Raw genomic sequence first — 24,507 nt, 5'->3', positions numbered from 1 at the left:
TTCTCATTTTTCAAACCTGCTGATTATTTTTTCTACCTTCTTTTCTTTCATCAGAGTCATGCTTTTAGAAAATAAATGCTGGTTATGATAAAAAAAATCCCTTAAGGAAGAAGTGACTGATTGATAGCCTTTCCTAACCACTTTCCCCAGCTTAGTCCACTCCTAACTTTATAAGGCTTGAATTTTCTTTCATTTCAGAACACATACTGCACTTTAAGAGTCAGTGTTTTAGCCAGTACCTTTTAAATAAATACTAGAATGAGGCAAACACAGTTTATTGCTCCCCAGGGTCCCAGAAATCCTCTCAGATCCAAATTATGCCTTCTCCCAGTTGCTTTTTTCCCCCTCGCTGCCACCTCCAAACTTTTATTTTTTGAGTACTCACTATAGCAGCTTTTCTCAGGATATATTGGAAGATGAAATTAATTTTTGCAAAGTGACAGAAAATACATTCTAAATGAAGAAGAGGGAAAGAGGAAACAAATGGCCTGGGGGAATTATAAAAGGATTATATATTTAGAACTGGAAAGGATCTTTGAGGCCATCCCCCTCATTCTACAGATGAGGAAACTAAAACAAAGATAAGGAAAGTGAATTATCCAGTGTCACTCAGCTAACGTCTGAGGTAGAGTTTGAACTTGGGTCTTCCTAACTCCAACATCAGTGCTCTACTGTCTCAATCCATTGTGGGGATACAAGGGCAATGGTCATGGTGAGAGTGAGGGAGGGCAGAAGGGAAGGAAGGAATAAAACTGTTTTGGGAGGGGGGAGTGGGAATTCCCTCTGCCATGGGCACTGTAACCTTTGACTCGCCCCTTACAGTGCTTCAAGATACTATGTGCCTAGTGCTCCCCACTCTTTAGTCTTAGGGGAGACACATCTCTCTGGCCACACGGTTGCTCAAAACCAGCTTTGTTGTTGTTGTTGTTGAGTCGTTTTAGTCATGTCTGACTCTTACTGACCCCATCTTTGGGGTTTTTTTTGGCAAAGCTAATGGTGCGGTTTTTGCCATTTTCTTCAGCTCATTTTACAGATGAGGAAACTGAGACAAACATGGTTAAATGACTTGTCCACCACCACCCAGCTAGTAAGTGCTTGAGGCCAGATTTGAACTCAGGAAGATGAGTCTTCCTGACTTCAGTCCCAGCACTCTATCCACTGTGCCACCTTGCTGCCTCACCACCCAAACCAGTCTTGGCTGGTAACAAAGACCTGTCTGGAATGTCTGGTATCAACATTGTTCCCATACTGTGAACGCAGCTGTTCCAGGGGCCAGGCAATGCCAGTCTCAGCAAAAGATCCCTTAAGATGACTTGCCATCATCTGGCACAACCGACATCTTGGCTCTGACTTGAATTAAAAAAGAAACCCACAAAGATAAAACTGCTTTCCAGAGCAGAAAAGACCTCTTGAGGGACTATAGGCATTGGCTTCAGTGCATTGCATGTGGCCTGCCAGTTGGTGGTCTCCTGGGTAGTATGTTTCATCTGTACTCCTAATTAAAGCCCAAATTAAACCCAGTCACAACATCCACATGAAAAAAAAGCCCTGCAGGAAAAGTTGCCATTGACTATCCACTCAAACTGGGGCCAGGATAAGCCCTCAGATCCAAGGAATGATCCTTTTTCTATCAGTTTTGCTATGTAAATTCCCGAGAACAAAGCTAGCTGTTCAAAATTAATACTAAGGGCTGCTATGCCTTTACACCGCCTCACCCCTCCCGCCGCCCCATACCCCGAACACATTTGAGGACATGAATAGAAGAAATCTAGCTTGCCATCAAACATGGCTTGACTATGGAATTATAAATTCCCTTGGGTAGGGAAATGGTGACTTGAATCAAAAAATTTTTCATGGATGAGCTGGGTTTTCAGGGCAGATGAAATCTTGGTAGTGTGAAGGGTGGTGTCTCAATAATATTTTTGAATTTTGTGCTTTTCTTGGAAATTAGAATCAGCATGGTAGAATGAATAGACAGCTGGCCTTGAAGCCAGAAAGACCTGGCTGGGCTTAAGTACTATCTCTGATATATGTTGACTAAGTGACCCTGGGAAAGTAATTTAACCTCTCACTGCTATAGGCAACTCTATGACTCTATGTTGCAGAGATGGTGCTGCCCTGCATTGGTATAGGAGCTTTCTCACCTGGGAGTTCCTTATTATATTCTATCTCCTGACTTAGTACCTCTTCCCTGGCTGTCTTTCATGCCTGGAATGCTGTCTCCTCACCCCGGCCTCTTAGCCTCCTTCAAGACTCAGCTTATTTCCCACCTTCTGCAAGAGTATCAACCCTGCTGCTAGTGCCTGCCCTCTAAGGTTATCTTCCACCTAATCTATATGCATCTGGCATGTATATAGTTATTTACATGTTGTTATCTCATTAGAATGAGAGTTTCTTCAGGGCAAGTGCCATGTGTCTTTCTCTGAATCTCTAGAGTTTAGCCTGGCACATAGTAAACACTTAATAAATGCTTGTTTATTGATTGACCGAAACCACAGTTTGATTTACTATTCCTATCTTACATTTTAGAGAGCAGATAAGAACTCAGGGTGATGGAATGCTTGGGTGCTTGTGCTTGGACCCCAAATGCAAGATTCCCTAACTTCAAAACACTATCCCAGACAGTTTTCTCCCCAGCCCAAGGACACTATGCGTAGCAGTAACCCAGGAGTGGGCCCCAGTACAACAAACTACCTTTACTCACAATTACTCATGAGTGGGCCCCAGTAAAACAAACTACCTTTCCTCATCACAAGAACAAGCTGACCTGAAGAATTCTCTTGTAAAAATAGGACTATCTTGTAACCACAGAATTATCATGTATTGATTCCCAAAGTTATCATTTCCAATTCAGAGGTCAAGTATAGACATCAACTCTCAAAGCTACCTTGCTACACATGTAATAGACCAAAAATACACCCCTGAGAAACCTCTTCCCCTGGTTTCCGGTAGTGAATGATGCCAATAACCAAGGTTGTAAGTTATCACCTAATTAGCATATCTGTCAAATAATCCACTACTTTTCCTATATAAATTTTATTATCATTCCTGTTAAGTGGCAAGCTCCTTAGGGAGCTCTGCCCACCATATTGGTGTTGCAATAAAACTTTGCCACCTTGACTTGAAGAATGCTTGAGTCTGTGAATTCATTCCAGCCAATCCTATACCGTACTTCAGTCATTGAAGGGTCCCTGAACCCCTTAAACTAAATCAAGGGTAGCTAGGAGGTGCAGTGGATAGAGCACTGGTCTTGGAATCAGGAAGACTGATTTCCTGAGTTCAAATCCAGCCTCAGACTCTTCCTAGCTGTGTGATCCTGGGCAGGTCACTTAACCTTGTTTGCTTCAATTTCTTCATCTATAGAGTTGGAGAAGGAAATGGCAAACCACTCCAATATCTTTGCCAAGAAAACCCTCCAAATGGGGTCACAGTCAGACACAACTGAAATGAACCAACAATACCAAGAACTCAGTAGGTCATATGGCAGAAATCTAAGAAGCTATGGTCTAACATATGCCCTCTCTATTATTTTTGAGCTAGTCATTTATTGTCCAGCCTCAGTTTCCTTACTAACAACATGGTACTTAACCTTTCAGAGGGAATGTGGAAATTAGTTAAAATAATCAGCACTTGACAAGGGCAAACTCAGAGAACCAGTGTCTGCAGAAAATGTACTTCCTCCCCAACCAGACAAACATGAAAAAGTGAACGAAAGAAAAATAGAATCTGGAGATTTTAGTATATGCCAAGCTATGGGTGAAGGGCTGGGAATAGAAATGCAAAAGGAAGACATTTCTGCTCTCAAAGGGATTAGATTCTAATGAGGGGAGATAGTACACATAGAAGAGTGGATGCCCCATAAGGATGTTCTAGTGTGAGAACTTGAAGAGATGATGAGGTAAACAATAGGGAAGTTCAGTGAGATGCTATCTACAAAGGCAATGGTCATGTTATGGTTCTCAGAGTAAGCAATGGAAAAGGAGGTAGATATAGGGGTGGGATAGATATACATGAGGATGAAGCAACAGGGTAGAAAATGTCATAGGCTAAGATGTGGACACATGGTCCTGTGGAGGTCAGGACATAGTGGTTTAGCTTCTCTCAGGCATGGCCTCTGTTGGTCTGATTCAGAAGGTGGAGGAATAGCAGCATCAGTGGTTGGGTGGAAAATGAGGACCCATTCCCTGAGTTAGTCATCGAGTGCCAAACTCTTCTCCCAAACTCTTCCTGCATTGACACTTCTGCACTTGAGGGGGCAGACTGCCTGTGTACCTCATGACCTAAGGACCAGCATGATGTAGGATTCCAGTTCTAAGCAGCACATGGAAACATGTGCCAGTCTCAAGCTATCTTCAGGTTCTCTGTCTCTCCTCCCCCCACTCCCAGATAAATTTGCCCCAGGTGCCAGAATTCCCACTTAGGGCTTTGCCAGTAGAACCTTTACTCTACAAAATGTGATTAAGCACATGGATTTGGATTAAATTGCGTCTCTTGATACAGAGCAATTCCACGTGTCAGTGGCAGCATTGGGACTCAAGTTCTCTGAAGAGTTTTAGCCCTTATTTCTCCCCTACTAGTACCATCATAGGAGATCTTGCTATAGTTATTAAACATGCCAAAGATGAAAGGAGTATTGTGGCTGAGTTATACTTTATTAAATATTTTTACTATTCTAATTCTTCAACCCCTCCTCACTCAATGGAGAGCAGTCAAGCTCAGGTACCAAATGAAAGAGATCCAAAGGAAAGTGAAATGCTTCTTGGCCACGTGGAAGGAAAGAGGGGATGACTTTAAGGATTAAATTAATGGAGAGGATCTGAGATTTGGGCCAATGACCAAACCATGAATGGAAAAGTGGCAGCACTGACAGCCTACTTTGGCTCCCAAGTTCCTCAATCCACCAATCTGAATAATGACTCTGGAGGACACCATGTCCTGAATGGAATTTGGAAACTGTATTTCCTTTACTCCTGGTAACAGCCATGCTAGGGCAAAAACAACGCAACTGTGTTTTTCTTGGAATTAGATCATACCTATATTATATTATACTATATTAGATCATACCTAACTGAAGGTGCAGAGCTCAGTGAGAGATGTCCTATCATATGCTGTTTATTGCCTTTACTGGATGTATGCAAAAAGTAAAACAGGCTTGTCCGTGATACAGAGAAAATTGATTGGGCCAAAGTCACGTGAGGAAATAAGGTTTGTGATAGGTTGGGGCCTGAGAGCTATCTCTGATTGGGTATATATACACTTCTGATTAGGTATATACACACTTTTCCAGGGGTTCTTATCTTAAAGTTTGTAAACATTTTTTAAAAAAGTATTTTGATAACTATATTTCAATACAATTGGTTTCTTTTGTAATTCTGTGTATTTTATTCTATACATTTAAAAGCATTCTGAGAAGGGATCTATAGGCTTTGCAGATTGCCAAAGGAGTCCATGACCCCCAAAAATGTTAAGAATGCTTGCCTTAGAGTACTGCAAATTGTGTGGCTATCAAGAAAGGGGCCAAGCTGGAAGATAGAAGATGACCTATTCTCTGAAAATCATAGTCTGACAATTCCCAACTACTCTCTCTAGAGTGGGGTGAAGCATATAACTTCCAGGATGAATGCTGGATATCTCAAAGCCTGATCCTTTTTGGTGAATAGGATGAGGTTAATTGCTAGCAATGCCATTTTTTAAAATAAGAAAGGACTAAACTTTGTTGAAAAACTGCTGTAGACATTTTGACATAGGTCTCAGCTACCTATTTAGAAAGACAAATGTACACATGTAGCATTTAATCTTCAAGAACAAAATGGGAAGCCAGGACAAATCCAATTGGGACTTTAGCCTATATATAAAGTGGATTTTTCCCTTCTTTTTCAGCTTCACTGTCCCTTTTTATATAAGACTTAGTTTGAGACATACTTGAATGAATGCATTGTTTGGGTTGATCAGTATCCATATTTTGGAGGCATTTTCCCAAGTCATCCTTACCTGGTCTCCTTACCCAATTTAATACAAAGCAAGGCCAGATAGATACATGGAAGATAGGCTTACCCTGGGGTCTGTCTCCAACTTCTGCTTGTGAGGGAGACTACGCCTTCTCTTAGTCTTGGCAAGGCCATTGTGGTAAAAGTGGTACAAGCCTCCTGTGAAGGGCAGCTGGAGAGAAAGAACAAGCAAGGGCATGATTAACCTCTTTTAAAAACCTAATGATAGCAAAATTAAAAGCTCTTGGAGCCCGTTAGATATGGATATAGGTGATCTGGGAAAACTAAAGCAGCAGTCGCTGAATTGCTTGGCTAAATGAGCATCTACCTCTTGTCCTTCTAAACCTGGGCTAAGGCCAATGTACTCACTATCCTTTAGTCACTTTCACTGTCCTAATCCATGCATATAGTCGTCCTATCTCTCTGCATTTGCTAATACTGTTTTCCTTGTCATAATCTCAGAATCATAGAATCTGACAGTGGCCATCGAGTCCTATCCATAACCAAAAGGAATTCCCATTCTGACATGTCCAACAATTGATCATCCGTCTCTGTGTGAAGCCCTCCAAGGACAGGAAACCCTTCACCTCTTAGGGCAGTCCATCCCACTTCTGGACAGCTCTCATTTTTTATGAAGTTTTTCTAATCATCCAGTCTAAATTTTCCTCTTTGCAACTTCTACCCTCTGGGTCCAAACAGAGAAAATCTAATACCTCCTTTATATGATGGCCCTTCAAATACCTGAAGACAGTTAAAAAGACCTCCTCTCCCCCAGGTCTTCTTTTCTCTAGCTCAAATGTGCCTTCATCTAAGCCTCATGTAAGAGACTCAAGGTCCTTTATCATCCTGACTGCTCTCCTCTGGAGTGTTCCAGTTTGCCAGTATCCTTCTTAAACCATGTTGCCTAGAAGTGAACATAATACTTTATGGTCTCAGAAGAACAGTCTACAGTGGGGTTTTGTAACCTTCAAGTGAAACAATATTTGGTACCATATATATGCTAGCTACTCTTAATTTTAATATTCCTATTCCTAGAAGTTATGTCTCTCTTAATGTAGCCCATGATCATGCTAGATTTTTTGGCTGCCACTGCTGACTCATATTGAGCTTGTAGTCCACTAAATCTCCTTATATCTTTTCAGACCAAATGCTATTGAACCATGACTCTCCCATCTTATACTTAGGAAACTTATTTTTTTATACCCAACTACCAGACTTTACATTTATTCCTCTTCAATTTTATCTTATTAGATTCACTGCCATTCTCTAGACTGTCAAGATCCTTTTTGATTTTGACAATAATTGCGAAAGGACCAATATCTGCCAGGGTCTCCCTTTCCTTCTACAATATGGCTTAGGAAAAGGAGGCATAGCTAGGGCTTGATTGGCTTGGGTAGAGGGAAAAGTTCAAGCTGTGCCTCCTCTGATGCAGCTTCCTTGTGGTTTCTGGTTGTATTAACATAGCTTCCTGGTCACCTAGGAGAACAAAAGCTCCCATCCACATGGGACTAGGATGCTTCTAATTTAGCAAGTGCCTGAAGATCACAAGAGTTGCCATACCCTTCCATGTTGACCAGACAAGTTTCCAGGGGTATGTGTCTACATAAGTGCACCGAATTCTTGTTTTACATCTTTGCTACGTTAACACTAGGCAAACCTCTTTTTATTCACTGTTCATTTTCCTATGAGTCCTACATTTCATCCCAACATATAACCTGAAGAGAGTACCAGCATAAAGTCTGCCCTAAAGGTTATACATTGTGTTAGCTATCCCTCCCAACTTTGTATTGTTTGTACAATTGATGGACATACCATCTATGCTTTTATCCAAGTCATTGACAAAAACATTAAACACCATGGGGTAAAGAAGAGATTGCTGGGATATGCCTTGGGAATCTTGCCATGTTGACATTAAACCATTAACAACTTTTAATCTAGCCACCCAACCAACTCTGATCCCATTTTATTGGAATTATTGGTATTATTGTTTAATCCATATCTCTCCATTATATCCACAAGAATAATGTGAGATACTTTATTAAAAGCTTTGCTAAAATCAACATAAATTATATCCACAGCATTCTCCTAATTTACTCGCTTAGCAATCTTGTCAACAAAGGAAATGAGGTTAGTTTGGCATGACCTTTTCTTGATGAAGTCATGCAGGCTGTTGGAGATCAGTGTTTCCTTTTCTACATGTTCACTAACCTTTTTAAAAAATAAAGCATGTTAGAATTTTCCCAGGAATCAAAATTAAGCTCTTCCTTTTTTTAAAAATTAGGACAACATTTGCCCTTCTGTAATCTTGTAGTTCTTTTTTTCTATGATCTTTCAATATCACTGATGGTAGCTCAAAAACCATATCTGCAATTTCTTTCAACACCTGATTTGAATTATTTAGGGAAGCTAGGAGATCCCTTACTATCTTCTTTTTTATCCTGAGTATAAACTCCCTGTTAGTTTAGAATGCCCACACTCTTTTCTTGTTCTTGTCTAAACTCTATTATTCCTTTAAGGAATGTTAAAGTCATAGAATTCTTTGTCTTACAGCTAGAATGCCATATGCTAGTGATTTTAAGTGATCAACTTAGATAACAGTGATACTTAAGTATCTCTTAAATATCCCAGATTCTCAGATTCCTAGTGGAACCAAAGCTAGAATATTTTTTGCTGGTCTGGGACAAAAACAGTTGAATTGTGCTAGAGATGGGCAGTGCCAAAGAGGACAATCTGACTTCAGGTGCAGGGAAACCAGAAATTGCTAGGAGAGTGAGCCTGAGAAAGAAACACCATGGTTATAGGATGTTGGGGCAGATGACTGCACTAAAAGGCACTATGTGTTGGCAAGGCATATTGGTTGATCACAGAACAGAACCCAAGCCAGGAAAGTGGTAAATACACCCCTTCTTGGATAATGCCACTTTGGAAGAACTGAGGGCTTGCTCACCCCTAAAACTAGCTCTGAAACAAAGCATCTTGCAGGAATGGAAGTCTTTTTTGGATGAGGGCGGGGAAAGATCAGGCTAGAGATGTCTGTTCTGCCTCCCTTGCAGCCACACACAGCTACACCCCCTTGCCACATGTGGTCCCTCTCTCTATTTGGGGTGCCCATATCCTTACACATGGGTGCTCTGTTTGTAAGAAGGTAATTTTTGGTTGCTTATAATTTGTAAGCTATTTTGAGGTTTAGGGACTAGATTTTTTTAAAAGCTGGGACAATTTACTTTTTGTCCTGTACAGTTTTCATTTAGGATTTCTTGAAATATAGATCTGGAAAAAGAGGTTTTAAAAATGGTTTTAGAGGAATCCAGTGATTCTCTGGACCAGCCCATTGTGTTTCAGATGGAGCTACCTGACTAATACTTTAAACCCAAATCACTTTGGCTGTCATTGCATGGCCAATAATAGCCCCCAACCCAATCCTTTTTGGCTCATTATTTAAGCTTTGAGGGCTTAGAGTGAGTGTAAAGAGGAATTGTTTTGTTCTGATCAGAAACTTTGAGAGTCTTCCCCTTCCAGAATGACATTTTTGTGATGGCAAATTAGGCCGTCTTTTGTCTCAATTCTTACCTAGCCCTTCATTATTGAATGGGCATTGCCCTAGACAAACTAGGCCTGGGAAAGGCTAAGGTTATCCATTGCATTGTGGGCCATCCCCAGTTGCCTTGACTTTTGTTTTGTCACTAGGCTTCTGATGACTCTTGAGGAGAGAGCGAGGCTGACAGTTTTTCTATGCAGTTCTGCCTCACTTAAATCCAATTTATACACAAGTCAAGACATCATCCTTGTGACATCATTGCTCTTCTTCAAGAAGAAGGATGAACGTCACCAACAACCACATCCTACACTTTATAGATGAGGATAAAAGCCCAAAGAGATGAAATGAGTTGCCTAATACCATACAGATGGTAGGTGAGAGGAGTGGGATTCAAATTCAAGTCTCCTGACTGTTCGCTTTGACCTTGACAATATACTTCCTCTTACTTTGCCTCATGATCCCAATAGTTTAGATCTGGAAAGAGAATTTGAGGTCAGGAGTATTATACAGTGTACTGGACTGGAAGTAAGGAGACATGGGCTCAAATTCTCCCTCAGATACTTACTAGCTCTGTGATCTCATATAAGTTAATAAAACTCTTCCATAGAATGGGAATGAAAATAATTGCATTATCTACCTCACAGGGTCATTGTGAAGATCACACGAGCTAATGTGTATACATAAAGTGCTTTGAAAAACTTAAAAGCACTATAAAAATGTTAGTTGTTATTTTATTTATTCTCATGGTTCCCAGCCTATGAACTGTGGACACTGGGGAATTGTGTGTACTTACTGCAGGAGGGACATAAATACACACCACATACAAATTAAAATTGACTAAGTAATTATTGATTGACCATTTTCACCCCACCTATTCTCCTCCCTCTCCCCATTATCCTCTCATTAATAGATTGATAATTAGGTATGAGTCTTACAGCTATTTAGGTCAGCTATGGCAACGAGAGGTAGCTAGTGTGATAATAAGGCACCAAAGTAAGCAAAATGGGGAACAGGTACCAGGACTAATGAAAAATTTAATCCATTGGCAGACAGTGGAAAGAGCACTGCTTTGAAAGTCAGTGGGGCTTGGGTTTTCAGTCCTCTTCAGCTACTGGAATACTGTAGGATCATGGACTTCACATTTTTGGAACTCAGGTTCCACTTATGTCAAATGACTGATTTCAAAGTTTCTTTTCAGTTCAATGATTCTTTTTGTAATAGTTGTTTTTGATGTTTTATTACTTAGTATTTTAGTTTTCAACATTGATTTCCACAAGATTTTGAGTTACAAATTTTCTCCCCATTTCTACCCTCTCCCCAACTCCAAGATGGCATATATTCTGATTGCCCCATTCCCCAGTCAGTCCTCCCTTCTGTCACCCCACTCCCACCCCGCATACCATTTCCTTTTACTTTCTAGTAGGGCAACATAGATTTCTATGCTCCATTCCCTACATATCTTATTTCTCAGTTGCATGCAAAAACAACCTTTTTTTTTGAGCATTGGCTTTTAAAACTTTGAGTTCCAAATTCTCTGCCCTCTTCCCTTCCTCCCCACGCTCCCTAAGAAGGCAAGCAATTCAACATAGGTCACATGTGTATAATTATGTAAAACCCTTCCACAATACTCATGTTGTAAAAGACTAACTATATTTCCCTCCATCCTATACTGTCCCCCTTTATTCAACTTTCTCCCTTGACCCTGTCCCTTTTCAAAAGTGTTTGCATTTGATTACTTCCTCCCCCATCTACCCTCCCTTCTATCATCACCCCTTTTTTATCCCCTGCCCCCTACTTTCTTGTGGGGTGAGATACCCAACTGAGCATGTATGTTATTCCCTCCTCAAGTCAAATCTGACAAGAGCAAGATTCACTCATTCCCCCTCACCTGCCCCCTCTTCCCTTTCAACAGAACTGCTTTTTGTTGCCACTTTTATGTGAGATAATTTACTCCATTCTATCTCTCCCTTTCTCCCTCTCTCTACATTCCTCTCTCACCCCTTAATTTAATTTTATTTTTTAAGATATCATCCCTTCATATTCAACTCACCCTGTGCCCTCTGTCTATATACATATACACACACATATACATATATGTATACATATATGTGTGTGTGTGTACATATATATATATATATATATATATATATATATATATTCCCTTCAACTACCCTAATACTGAGAAAGGTCTCATAAATTACACACATCATCTTTCCATGTAGGAATGTAAACAAAACAATTCAACTTTAGTAAGTCCCTTATGATTTCTTTTCCTTGTTTACCTTTTCATGCTTCTCTTGATTCTTGTGTTTGAAAGTCAAATTTTCTATTCAGCTCTGGTCTTTTCACTGAGAAAGCTTGAAAGTCCTCTATTTTATTGAAAATCCATATTTTGCCTTGGAACATTATACTCAGTTTTGCTGGGTAGATGATTCTTGGTTTTAATCCTAGCTCCTTTGACTTCAGAAGTATCGTATTCCAAGCCCTTCGATCCCTTAATGTAGAAGCTGCTAGATCTTGTGTTATTCTGATTATGTTTCCACAGTACTAAAATTGTTTCTTTCTGGCTACTTGCAGTATTTTCTCCTTGATCTTGGAGCTCTGGAATTTGGTGACAATATTCCTAGGAGTTTTCTTTTTGGGATCTATTTCAGGAGGTGATCTGTGGATTCTTTCAATTTCTATTTTACCCTGTGGCTCTAGAATATCAGGGCAGTTCTCCTTGATAATTTCTTGAAAGATGATATCTAGGTTCTTTTTTCGATCGTGGCTTTCAGGTAGTCCAATCATTTTAAAATTATCTCTCCTGGATCCTTTTTCCAGGTCAGTGGTTTTTCCAATGAGATATTTTACATTATCTTCCATTTTTTCATTCCTTTGGTTCTGTTTTTATAATATCTTGATTTCTCATAAAGTGACTAGCTTCCACTTGCTCCAATCTATTTTTTAAGGTAGCATTTTCTTCAGTGGTCTTTTGGACCTCCTTTTCCATTTGGCTAATTCTGCCTTTCAAGGCATTCTTTTCCTCATTGGCTTTTTGGAGCTCTTTTGCCATTTGGGTTAGTCTATTTTTTTAAGGTGTTATTTTCTTCAGTATTTTTTTAGGTCTCCTTTAGCAAGTTGTTGACTTGCTTTTCATGGTTTTCTTGCATCACTCTCATTTCACTTCCCAATTTTTCCTCTACTTCTCTTACTTGATTTTCCAAATCCTTTTTGAGCTCTTCCATGGCCTGAGCCCAATTCATATTTTTCTTGGAGGCTTTCGATGTAGGCTCTTTGACTTTGTTGACTTCTTCTGGCTGTATGTTTTGATCTTCTTTGTCACCAAAAAAAGATTCTAGAGTCTGCATCCTTTTTTGCTGCTTGTTCATGTTCCCAGTCAACTACTTGACCCTTGAGCTTTTTGTCAGGGTATGACTCCTTGTAGAGTAGAGACTACTTTGTCCCAAGCTTTAGGTGCTGCACTGCTGTTTTCAGAGCTACTTCTACTCCACTGTCACCACAAGCTCTGCCACAGTAGCGCTCTTCCTCCCCCAAGAACTGCCAACCAGGACCGTGACCCAGATCGAAGCAGGGCAAAGCAAGAGAATCTGTCTCTGTGCCAGCAAAGTGCTCCTTGCACTCTTGCTCTGATCCGCTGCTTGATTCCTCCCACCGTGTGAGCCTGGGGCCAGAAGCAGCCTTAGCTGGAGCTCTGGCAGCAGCTGCAGCACCACCTCTGCCACCCTGGAGTTGGGGCCCAATTGCTCTCACCCTGACCAACTCAGGGATAGGGGAGGAGTAGGAGGGAGGAAGAGAATTTAGAACTCAAAACTTTTAAAAATTATTTGTATCTTTTAAAAAATTTTGTTTATTTGTTTTTAGTTTTTAATATTCACTTCTACAAGATTTAGAGTTCTAAATTGTCTCCCTATCCCTCTACTCCTCCCCTCCCAAAGATGGTGTGCAATATGATATAGGCTATATATATGCAATCATATTAAACATATTTCCATATTAGTCATGTAAAGAAGAATTAGAACCAAAGGCAAAAACCATGAGATGGAAGAAACAAGCAAACAAACAAGAGAAAATAGTATGTTTCAATCTACATTCAGACTCCATAGTTATTTCTCTGGATGTGGATAGCATTTTCCATCATGAGTCTTTTGGAATTGTCTTAGATCCTTGTATTGCTGAGAAGAGTTTAGTTGGTCATCACACAATGTTTCTGTTACTGTGTACAATGTTTTCCATTTAAGTTGTTTCAGGTTTTTCTAAAGTCAACCTGCTCATCATTTCTTGTGGAACAATAGTATCCCATTATATTCATATACCACAACTTGTTTAGCCATTCTACAATTGATGGGCATCTCCTCAATTTCCAGTTCTTGGCCACCACAAAAAGAGCTGCTATAAATATTTTTTGTGGGTCCTTTTCCTATTTTTATAATCTTTTTGGGATATAGGCCTAGAAGTGGTATTGCTGGGTCAAAGGGTATGCACAGTTTTATATAGCCCTTTGAGTATAGTTCCAAATTGCTCTCCAGAATGGTGGGATCCATTCACTCCACCAGCACTGCATTAGTGTTCCAATTTTTACACATCTTCTCCAACATTTATCATTTTCCTGTTTTGTCACATTAGTCAATCTGACAGGTATGATGTGGTACTTCAGAGTTGTTTTAATTTGCATTTCTCTAATCAGTAGTTATTTAGAGCATTTTTTCTTATGACTATAGGTAACTTTAATTTCTTCCTCTAAATATTGCCTTTTTATGTTCTTTGACCATTTTTCAACTGGGGAATGACTTGTATTTTTATAAATTTGACTCAGTTCTCTACATATTTTAAAAATAAGGCCTTTTTTAGAGATACTGGCTGCAAAAATTATTTCCCACCTTTCTGCTCCCCTTCTAATCTTGGTTGCATTGGCTTTGTTTGTGCAAAACCTTCCTAATTTAATGTAATCAAAATTATCCATTTTGCATTATATAATGTTCTCTATCTCTTGTTTGGTCACTAATTCTTCACTTCCCCATAGATCTGACAGGTAAACTATTCCTTGCTCTCCCAATTTGCTTACAGTTTCACTTTTTATGTTTAAATCATGTACCCATTTTGACTTTATTTTGATATATGGTGTAAGATGTTAGTTTATGCCTAGTTTCTGTCATAGTATTTTCCAGTTTGGAACTTTAAATTAAAAAAAATGCTAAAAATTGTCTTTATCTGTAATTGGGAAAAACTATTTTAAAAAAGTACTACAAGAATTATTATAGGGCAGCTAGGTGGCATAATAGATAGAATGCTGGGTCTGGGGTCAAGAAGATCTGACACTTGTTAACTTTGTGACCCAGGCAAGTCACTTAACTTCTGTTTGGCTCAGTTCCTTTCTTATGGGACCATTGGGTCAAAAGCTAGGAATATATATATATATATATATATATATATATATATATATATATATATATATATATGAAATTTTTTTGGAGGCAATCAGGGTAAAGTGACTTGCCCATGGTCTCACAGCTAGTAAGTATCTGAGGCCAGATTTGCAATCAGGTCACCCTGACTCCAGGGCCACTGCTTTATCCACTGTGCCACCTAGCTGTCCCTGAATAAACACAAATTTTACTTTTCAAGAACATTGAATTTAGCATTACCAATAGTGTATTAGTGCACCTGTTTTTCTACATCTAATCCAGGATCAGATTTTTGTCAGCTTTTATTATCTTTGCCTCTCTTATGCATGTAAGGTACTATCTTAGAATATTCATTTTTATTTCTCTGATTATTCAGAAGTTTGAAAACTTTTATATTGGGTTATTTATCATTTGTGTTTCTTTTTTTTAAAGAATTATCTTTTCATATCCTTTGTCCATTTGTCTCCTGGGAAAACAGCGCTCATTTCTATAAATTTATATCCGAGTCCTTAAATATTTTGAGGCATGAATTTTATCAGAAATATTTATTATAAAGATGATTTCTCAAATGTATCTATGATTCCTTCTTATTATACATGCAGATATATTCTTATGCAAAATATTTTAATTTTTACATAATATAATTCTAATCTTCCCAGGTCATGAATGTTTAAGAATTTAATATTCCATTTTTTCATAATGCATTTTATAAATATTTGGATTGTCAAACCATTTAGAATTTATTATGTATACACCATGAGATATTGCCATGAAATTATTCTCCAATTATCCCAATAGTTTTAAAAGATTGAATAGTGATTCTTCTTTCATGTCTGGAATTTTGTAATCTTAGGTTTACTTCACACTAATCTACTGACACATTTTGTTCTAGATTATGATTATCAAATATTTTCCACTTTATTTTCTAGTATGTAGCATCAGATAGTTTGTAAATTGTTGCTTTGTGCTATATTTTGATGCCTGGTGGTTTCTTGGATATTCTTGACATTTTCTTCTTCTAAATGAATTTCTCTACTTATATGAAGTATCATCAAATCTACAGATTGATTCTGTAATATAATCATCTTTACTATATTAGTTTAATTCAACTATGTACATTAAATAGTTCTCAGATTATATAGCTCTTCCTCTGTTTTCGTAAAAATTATTTTACAGTTGTTTTTTATGTAGGTCCTGTGTGTGTCTTGGTAGAATAATTCTAAAATAATAGAATCTTAGAGTAAGAAGGGCCCTTTGTGGTCACTCTGCCCAAACCTAAACAATAGCCTTGGGTGTTAAAGGATCACCTTTTAAATTGAGTTTGAATAAAAATCTATGAACTGCAACAATTTTTAAAGAAGTTGAGATGAGTACTGAGAGCTAATTTGGAACCATTTTCTTCACCAACCTTTCATTTTTTCAAATCTGCCTATCCCTTCTAAAGTCCTTGCCTTCAGTCCCCAAAGTGAAGAAAATACCATTTGTGCTACCAAGATATTTTGCTGCATGGTGGTAATTTGCATCATTGTAGGAAATTTCCACATAGATGAAATCACAGATTCACTTGAGTATGTAGAAACACTGATGATTTTTTGGTGTTTTGATCTCATATTCTCCTATTCTGTTAACACCATTTATTATCTTGATTATTTTTGGTTGTCTACTGAATTTTCTAAACAAACCATTGCATCATTTCCAAATAGAGGTAATTTAACTTCTTTTCCCCCTATGTTTATTCTTTATTTTTCTTGACATATTACTATTAGCTATCCTTTCTAAAATAATAGCAGTAATATTTCTAAAGCTATTATTTTGTAAAAATGTCAAAAATAATGGTGAGAGTGGATAGCCTTGTATAAACACTGTTCTCAGTAGGAAAACATATAATATTTATCCATTGAATAAAATTCTATCTCTGATTTAGCTAAACCTTTCTATCCCACTGATGTTAGTGGTTTTTAACATGCCTGGATGATATATTTTTTCTGTAGCTTTTCCTACATCTCTTGAGAGGATTTAGTTATTAATGCGATGATACAATCACAGATTTTTTGATTTATCGCTCTAATTTTTCCTAACATTATATGATCCTTCCTTGCATTACTGGCATAAATACAAGATGGTTATTTAATGAAATTTAAATATATGTGTATATATTATTGTGTTCTATTTGTGTTTTAGTATTTTACTTAGCACATTAGTACTTGCTTAACTTAGTATTTTACTTAGTAAAATAGCAAATATTGTTTAGCATTTGCTATTAATAAATACTAAAAAACTATTTTCTAACATTTCTAACATTTACTTAACATTTTAACTATTTCTTTAAGGAAATATTTATTAATCACATTGGTCTAAAACTTTCTCTGTCTTCTCTGTCCCTTGTTTGGGGATCAAGAACTAACTGGTATCATGGGAAGACTAGTAGAGTTCTTACTTTTCATTTACAAAAAAATACTTTATGTAGTACATAAATATATAATATAATAATATAAAACACCTTATATGACAAAACAATGAACTATTCTTTAAATGTTTCATAGAATTCATTTGTGAATCTATATGAGCCTGTTTAATGAAAGTCAATTAGGTTATATATTTTCTTTTCTGTCCATATGACTACTTACTTTTGTAAAAAAAATTACCTATTTCCTTCACGTTAAATTTGTTGGCATAAAGCTGAGTATAATTAGTAGCACTTGATAATTATGTTTATTTCTTTTCCACTTGTTAGAATCTTCCACTTTTTATTTTTTGTTTTAAAATGTGACTTTCCTTTTTCTTCATTTTGATTAAATTAACTAACAATTTATTAAAGGTCTTTTAAAAAGCTTTGTTTTACCTACAATTTCATTTTTCTTTCAGTTTTGTTAAATTTTCCTTTAAATTTGATAGTTTCTTATTTCATGACTGTTTTGAATGTGTTATTTTGTTGAATTTCTACTAATTTGAAAATTAAAAATATCAGCCTTCTTTTCTCTACTTGGTATAAGGTTTCAGGGATATAAAATAGTCACTAAGACATGTTTTAAATGCTTTAATATATTGTCTCAATATTGATATTATCTCTAATTTCCTTTTTTTTGGGGGAAATCCAATCATTTTCTGGCAGCTCATTTTTGGTCTCTGTTTAGACCTGTATCACGCATATGTACCTTATTATTATTTTTATTTCATTATGGCATGTATAAGTAAAATTTGAAACTTTTATATTTCTGAATTTGTTTATAAATTATTTATTTCATAGGGCATGGTCAATATTTATAAAAGTTTCATGAGTAATTGAATAAAAAGTTCTCTTCTATCCAGTTCTCTCATTTATCTGTTAAGCTCATTTTAAAGTATTCTATTTGTATGTTTTAAGTTCTTTGTTAATTTCTATTTTGTTATTATTATTAAAATCTTTCACCAGCATTGTTTTATTCTTAAATTTTTAAATATTCAGTTAACTTTTTAAAAAATGTTGTTGCTATGTCATTAGATGGCTATATTATGACTACAAATCCCAATTTCTGTAGTCTATAAAATATATTAGATTTAATTCCAATATCATTTTAAATCTGTATGTGTCTTTCTGTCTTAGGTTTATTTTCTTAAGTCAACACATCAATAGAATATGTTTTCGTTTCCCTGAAATTTCCATTTTCTTTTTAGGTGGGAATTCAATCTAAATAAGTTCAAAAGTTATAACTGTTAAATTTAATATTTTATCTATCGTGCTATAAGTTCATCAGCTCCCATGGCTTCAATGACTGTTTCTAGGTAGATGAATTCCAGATTGATACATCCAGCCCTAGTCTCACTCCTGAGCTACAGTCCTGTATCACCAATTACCTTTAGTATATCTCAAATTTTACATTGCATAGGTGACTCAACATGTCCAAAATAGAACTCGTTTTGCTCTAAACTCTCTCCTCTTGCAAATTTCCTTTTTACCACTGATAGTAACAGCAACCTTTGTCTTCCAAGCTTAGAATCTCATTGCTACCCTTCACTTCTCATCCCACAGAGTGAATGTCTTGCCAAATCTTATCATTTCTACTTTTTCAAGTCTCTGGAAGACATGTCTTCTATTTCTCACTCACATAGCCATCAGCCTAGGTCAGACATTACTCACTTAGACTATTGCAATAGACTTTTAATTATTCTCCTTTCCTCAGATCTCTCTTCACTGCAATCCATTCTTCACTCTTCAAGTGTACTCAATATATGCCAGTAGCTTCCTATTACCTCCAGGATCAAATATAATATTCTTTCTTTGGCATTTAAAGTTCTTTACAACTTGACCCTTCCCACCTTTCCAATCCTCTTATACTTTCTTCCCTTCTATGAACTTTATAATCCATAGGCATTTCCCTTACCTTATAGCGTATTTGTAAAGAAAGGCTGATTGAAAGGTGTACAATGCTCCTATTTCCCCAGAACACATAGGGTATTTAACTGTCTGGGAAACTGATTTCTTCAATGATAGATAATGATATCTAATATTTGTGCATTTCCTTTTAAACTTCTCTCAGCGTTCTTACACGCACTAATTTTCTCTTTTAATATTCATGTACTTTTCAGTATCAAAAATATAATACAAATGAGACCAAATTATGCATTTCTGACTCCTTTCCCATGGGAGGTAGCACGGGGAAGTAGATAGTGAGCTGGTAGGAAGACGTGGATTTAAGTCTTCATTTCCTCCTACTCTTCAGGCCCCTCCCTCCCTCTGACTGGAGAGGGTACAGGGCAGGATATAATAATGGCACCTAACTGGCAGGGTTGTTGTAAGGATCAAATGAGACAATATTTATAAAAGGCCCTTAGCATAGTGCCTGGCACATAGTAGGCATCATACAAAATGTAAATGCCTTCCCCATTTACTGAAAGCAGTATGCCTCATTACCTACTTTTTTAGCATATGTTGCCTAATACTATTAGATTATAGGTACTTTGAGGACAAAGACTAGTTTGGTGCTTAATAAATAGTATTAAGAAGGTCCATAAGAGATGTTTGTTGAATTTCATGTTGGCTTTTCTCTCAGCTCAGATCCCCTACATAGGAGGTAGGCACAGCTCTTTCTTAGTTGTTTCTCCCCTTTTTTTCGATCAAAACTGCTTTCTACCTTGTTTCTGCTACCTTGGTTATTTTGTTCTATTACTCAGTAGTTTTTCAGTCATGTCTGATTCATGACCTCCTCTGGGGTTTTCTCCACAAAGATAATTCAGAGGCTTGCCACTTCCTTCTCCAGCTCACTTTACAGGTGAGGCAATGGAGGCAAACAGGGTTAAATGACTTGCCCAGGGTCACAGAGCTAGTAAGTGTCTAAGGCTAGATTTGAACTCAGGAAGATGAGTCTTCCTGATTCCAGGCCTGGCTCTCTATCCACCGGTGCCATCTAGCTGCCCCTAGGTTATAGGTTATCTTTATTCATAGGATCATAGACTTAAAACTATGATGGGCCTCAGAGGTTGTCCAGTCCGTCCCTCTCACTTTTACAGGTGAGGAAACAGGTGATATAGATAGTAAATGGAAGAACCAGGATCAAAAGCCAACACTTCTGATTCTGAATCAAGCCAGAATGCCATGTGTAGCAGTTCTCAGTCTCTAGGCAGCAGATTTGGTTTGGCCAAGCTACAGTTATTTGTCCTATTGTAATTCAGCTAGATGGTACAGTAGATAGGGAGCTTGTGAAGCAAATCTCAGGTTAACCCTGGGGTATTCTGGAACTAAAGAGGAAATGGCAATTTCCTTTGGGAGTTTGGCAGCATCAGACACTCTAAAGTTTGTTTCTGGTGGAGAATCATGCAATAAGAAGTCTGGGAACTTCACTTAAAAATGAAGTCCCAACACTTCGGTCCCATGTAGTCTGGAACTTTTTTTAAATGCACTTCTAATTAGTTCACCCTGATTTGTTCTTTCTGAATATACTTGCTTTTTCCCCTTGTGAATAAAGCCTAGACAATACACATTTGTGGATTGAGTGGCAGCTTGTGAAAGAAAGGAAGGAGGGAATGAATGTTAGATGTGGGCATCCAGTTGTATGGGCAGCAGCAAAAGAAAAAATGCAATTGTGTCAGATTTCAGGGCTCAGTAATTGTATGTATATAAAGAAGTGTGTATATATTTGATATATATACATATATGTGTATATACTTATGAATATAAACTACACATACCCATAATGGACTTCTATCAGGAAGCCTTTGCAGTCTTGCCATTCTTCATACTCCATAGATCCTGTGGTCTGATTTAAGATACCTTGATCCTTTTCTCTGAGTCAGGTTCTCAGATGGTGCTTCCCAGAATGACAACCCTTTCCAGACTGTCTTTTCTCACTATTCAAATCTCCATAACTCTTCTGCTTCCCTTTCCCCTTCCCCTTTTCCTTTCCCATCCCCTTCCTTTTCTCCCTCCCCTTCTCCTAAATAATCAGGAAAAACAATCATGTCACCGCAGTAATCATGAGATCTCAAAGTCAGAAAGGAATCATGGAGGACATCTTACCATTTTAGAGATGAAGCGATTTGCTTAAGGTCACATTGCAAATTAATAGCAAAGACCAATCCAGTAAACTTTTTGTTATACCCTCGATCTTAGGTCCTTCTCTTCTAATCTGACCAATGGTTCACACAGACAACTAGCCTAAAGAAGTCAAATATTAAAGTCGTTGGTAACAATTTCCATTTTTATTAAAATTTTTACTTTTCCTGTCAATATTTTAGGGCTGAATTGTTTAAATTTTCATGTCTGGGGCCTGGTAGCCTGTCCTAATTTGGATGGCTCCAGTAATATAATTATGTCTGTTAAGTAGTGGCAAAAGTACCATAGCAGCTAAACACAGGGCCCTTGGGAGACTTCACAAGAAGTAGCTAGGCCAATGGGAATTGGATTAAACTCAATGACTTAGCCAGCTTGCCAAGAGGTCTGCTATATGAATAAACAGTTTTCTATAGTACTGTGGCTCTGTGATTTGGTTCTTGTTCATTAAAAATCCATAGGCTCTGAGGCAAATTTACTGTAAGTTATCCGAATTTATCTTCCAGGCTGAATGTTTCATGAATATATTCTTACACTAACTCTGCTGTCTTACCCAGGGGAGTTTCTGATAGTTTCTGATAACCTGACACTTTGACAGATCTGTAATTTGATCAATGTGAATATTATGTCCATGGCATATGTCAACCTTCCATATTTTCTCAACCTGGACCATTTAGACGGCTTGTAGACTGTGTACTCATGTCCCCACTGTCTGTCAGCTGGCCATCATCACTGTGAAATCAGAAAGAAGATTCCTTAGATGTGAAGCCATTTTATGTTTTTGTCTGTTTCATGGCCAAAGAATAAACCCAGAGTGTTGCTCAACCTTTTGGTGATAAGACTCTCCATGGTAGTCTAGGTTGATCCTCAGAGAAGAGACATATTGTAAAGATAATTCAATCTGGGGCAGTTAGTCTATGAGGGTAGAAAGTCGGCAGCTTCTCACACACTCTATAGCTATCTATGGACATCATGGAGAGAGAGAGAGACAGAAAGAGAGAGAGAGAGAGAGAGAGAGAGAGAGAGAGAGAGAGAGAGAGAGAGAGAGCATGTGCTGGGGCTTATGGCAGACCAATTCAGTTCAGTGACATAGTATGTTTTTCTTCTGGTTAGGTGGAATGATCAGAGGGAGAGAAAGCAAGAGAGGTATGAGAGACAGCTTTGTGGCAAACAACTGTGGCTGCAGAGTCTTGGTTTCCTGGGAGACTTTTTCTGTCTTTTTTTGCAGTACCCTTCATTGTATGTGTGTCCCTGAGGTAGTCATATACATACATACATACATACATATACATGTATGTATATATGTATGTATGTATGTATTGATCTGTACTAGAAACATATTGAAATCTCAGGTATAGAGAACGTGCCAAAACTGGTTCAATAAAGACTCTGCAGCAACAGCTCAGTGATACTTTCTGATCATTTCTTTCTTGTCTTGGCTGTGCTGATGTCTGAGGACCTGTTGAATCATCTTATCTGCCCCCAGGACTGTACTCAAAACCTTCCCATGTTGGTAGGTACTACCAAAATTTATGTTCTGTAGCCATGGCCTTTGAGAGCTCATGGCCACTCCCTTGCCATGATGAGGGAGGAGTGTTGAAGTTTTGCAGCCACCTGGCCTTTCAGAAGAATGAAGAGATATAAAAATGTTGATCTTCATCTATGAAGAAGAAGCCATCAACCATTGCTTATCTTGGTATATGGGTTGTTTGATTTTGCAACCATAAATATGTCCAACATGAGGTTGGGCTAACTGGCCAATGTCATTTCATAACACTTTGAATCTGTTTTTTGACTCAAATTCCACCACAAAGTCATGAGACCCTGCTGTCATGTCACTTAGTGTATTGCCCATAGTAACATCATTTCCATGAAACTGGTCCCTCCCCATATTGTTGGCTAGAGAGGTGGTGTAATGTTGTAATGGAAAGTGACGGATTTGGAAAAATCTGAGTCTGAATCCTGGCTCTGCCATTTACGCCTCTGTGACTACAGGCAAGTCAGTTATCCTCTGCGGCCTTCAATTCCTCAACTGTAAAATAAAGGGAGTTAGATGATATGATGTATAAAGGCCTTTCAAGCTTTAAAGTTATTGTCCTGTGTTCTCCATGGAAGGGATGACACATGCCAAAGTGCAGAAGCAGAAATGTACAAGTTGTACACTAACAACGACAACCAAACCAAACCAAAACCAAACCCAAAAGCCACATTTGCCATCATCTGGCACCCTAATAAGTAACTAGTACTTGATAAATGCTTGTCGGTTGATGGTTTATCAATTGCCTACCTTAGAATGTGTTTTTTAAAAAACCTATTAAGAACATTAGGTAGCATTAGCTGGGACTAGATTGTAAGGTCCTTGAGAGAAAGGAACGTGTTTTATTCATCTTCATATCTTTCTTTAGTGCCTGCACAGAATAGAAACTTAATAATTTTTTAAAAAAATTAATTAATCAATTAAGCATTTTATCCATTGTAGAGATGACCAATAATAGTTTGTGTTTGAGTAATGTGTGATCATTAGAAAGCATTTTCCATCCATTATCCGACATGAACATTGTAGAATTTTGAAGCGATCGTAGATATCATCCAGTCTTATTTCCCTCCTTTTTAAAAAGAGGAGAGTGAGGCCCAGAGAGTTCAAATGACTTCCCCAGAGTTACACAGCTAACTCATTTTAGAGGCAGGACGATAACCTCAGCTCCTGATTTGAAATCTAGTGGTATCAGCTGACCTGCACCAGGCAGTCTCTGTCTCAGTCCTAGATTGAACAAGATCCAGAAGCTGAAAAATTGCTGGCTGGGATCAGGTTGCAGTTTGTGGATGTGGAGGGAGAAATGATGTTAATTGGTCCTTTTGTGCAGGAGCAGGGTAGAACCTGCTTCCTTGGCCTTTTTAAGCCCCAAGCTCCTATCAGTTCAACAGAATGGACTCAGATGAAACTTGAGACTAGAGGAGGCAAGCCTGACCTAGCTGCCAGACACCTCTGCTCTGATTTCTAGAAAGGGGAGCCCTGGCTTGAATTCAAAGTACTCTCAGGTTTGAAGAGAA

The 24,507-nt window shown here is 37.9% G+C and overlaps 1 protein-coding gene across 1 annotated transcript in view; it reads right to left on the bottom strand.

Moving 5' to 3' along the window:
• The window catches only part of PCSK2 (proprotein convertase subtilisin/kexin type 2), a 341,220-nt gene that overhangs the window by 279,715 nt on the left and 36,998 nt on the right, over nt 1-24,507 (bottom strand). The window contains exon 2 of the mRNA XM_036750726.1: nt 6,055-6,159. Coding sequence (XP_036606621.1) covers nt 6,055-6,159 — 105 coding nt within the window. The remainder of the gene's footprint in view (nt 1-6,054; nt 6,160-24,507) is intronic.

This window comes from Trichosurus vulpecula, chromosome 3 (assembly GCF_011100635.1).
Source record: "Trichosurus vulpecula isolate mTriVul1 chromosome 3, mTriVul1.pri, whole genome shotgun sequence".
In the NCBI taxonomy this organism is placed as follows: Eukaryota; Metazoa; Chordata; class Mammalia; order Diprotodontia; family Phalangeridae; genus Trichosurus; species Trichosurus vulpecula.
This window is presented reverse-complemented; position numbering and strand designations above follow the sequence as displayed.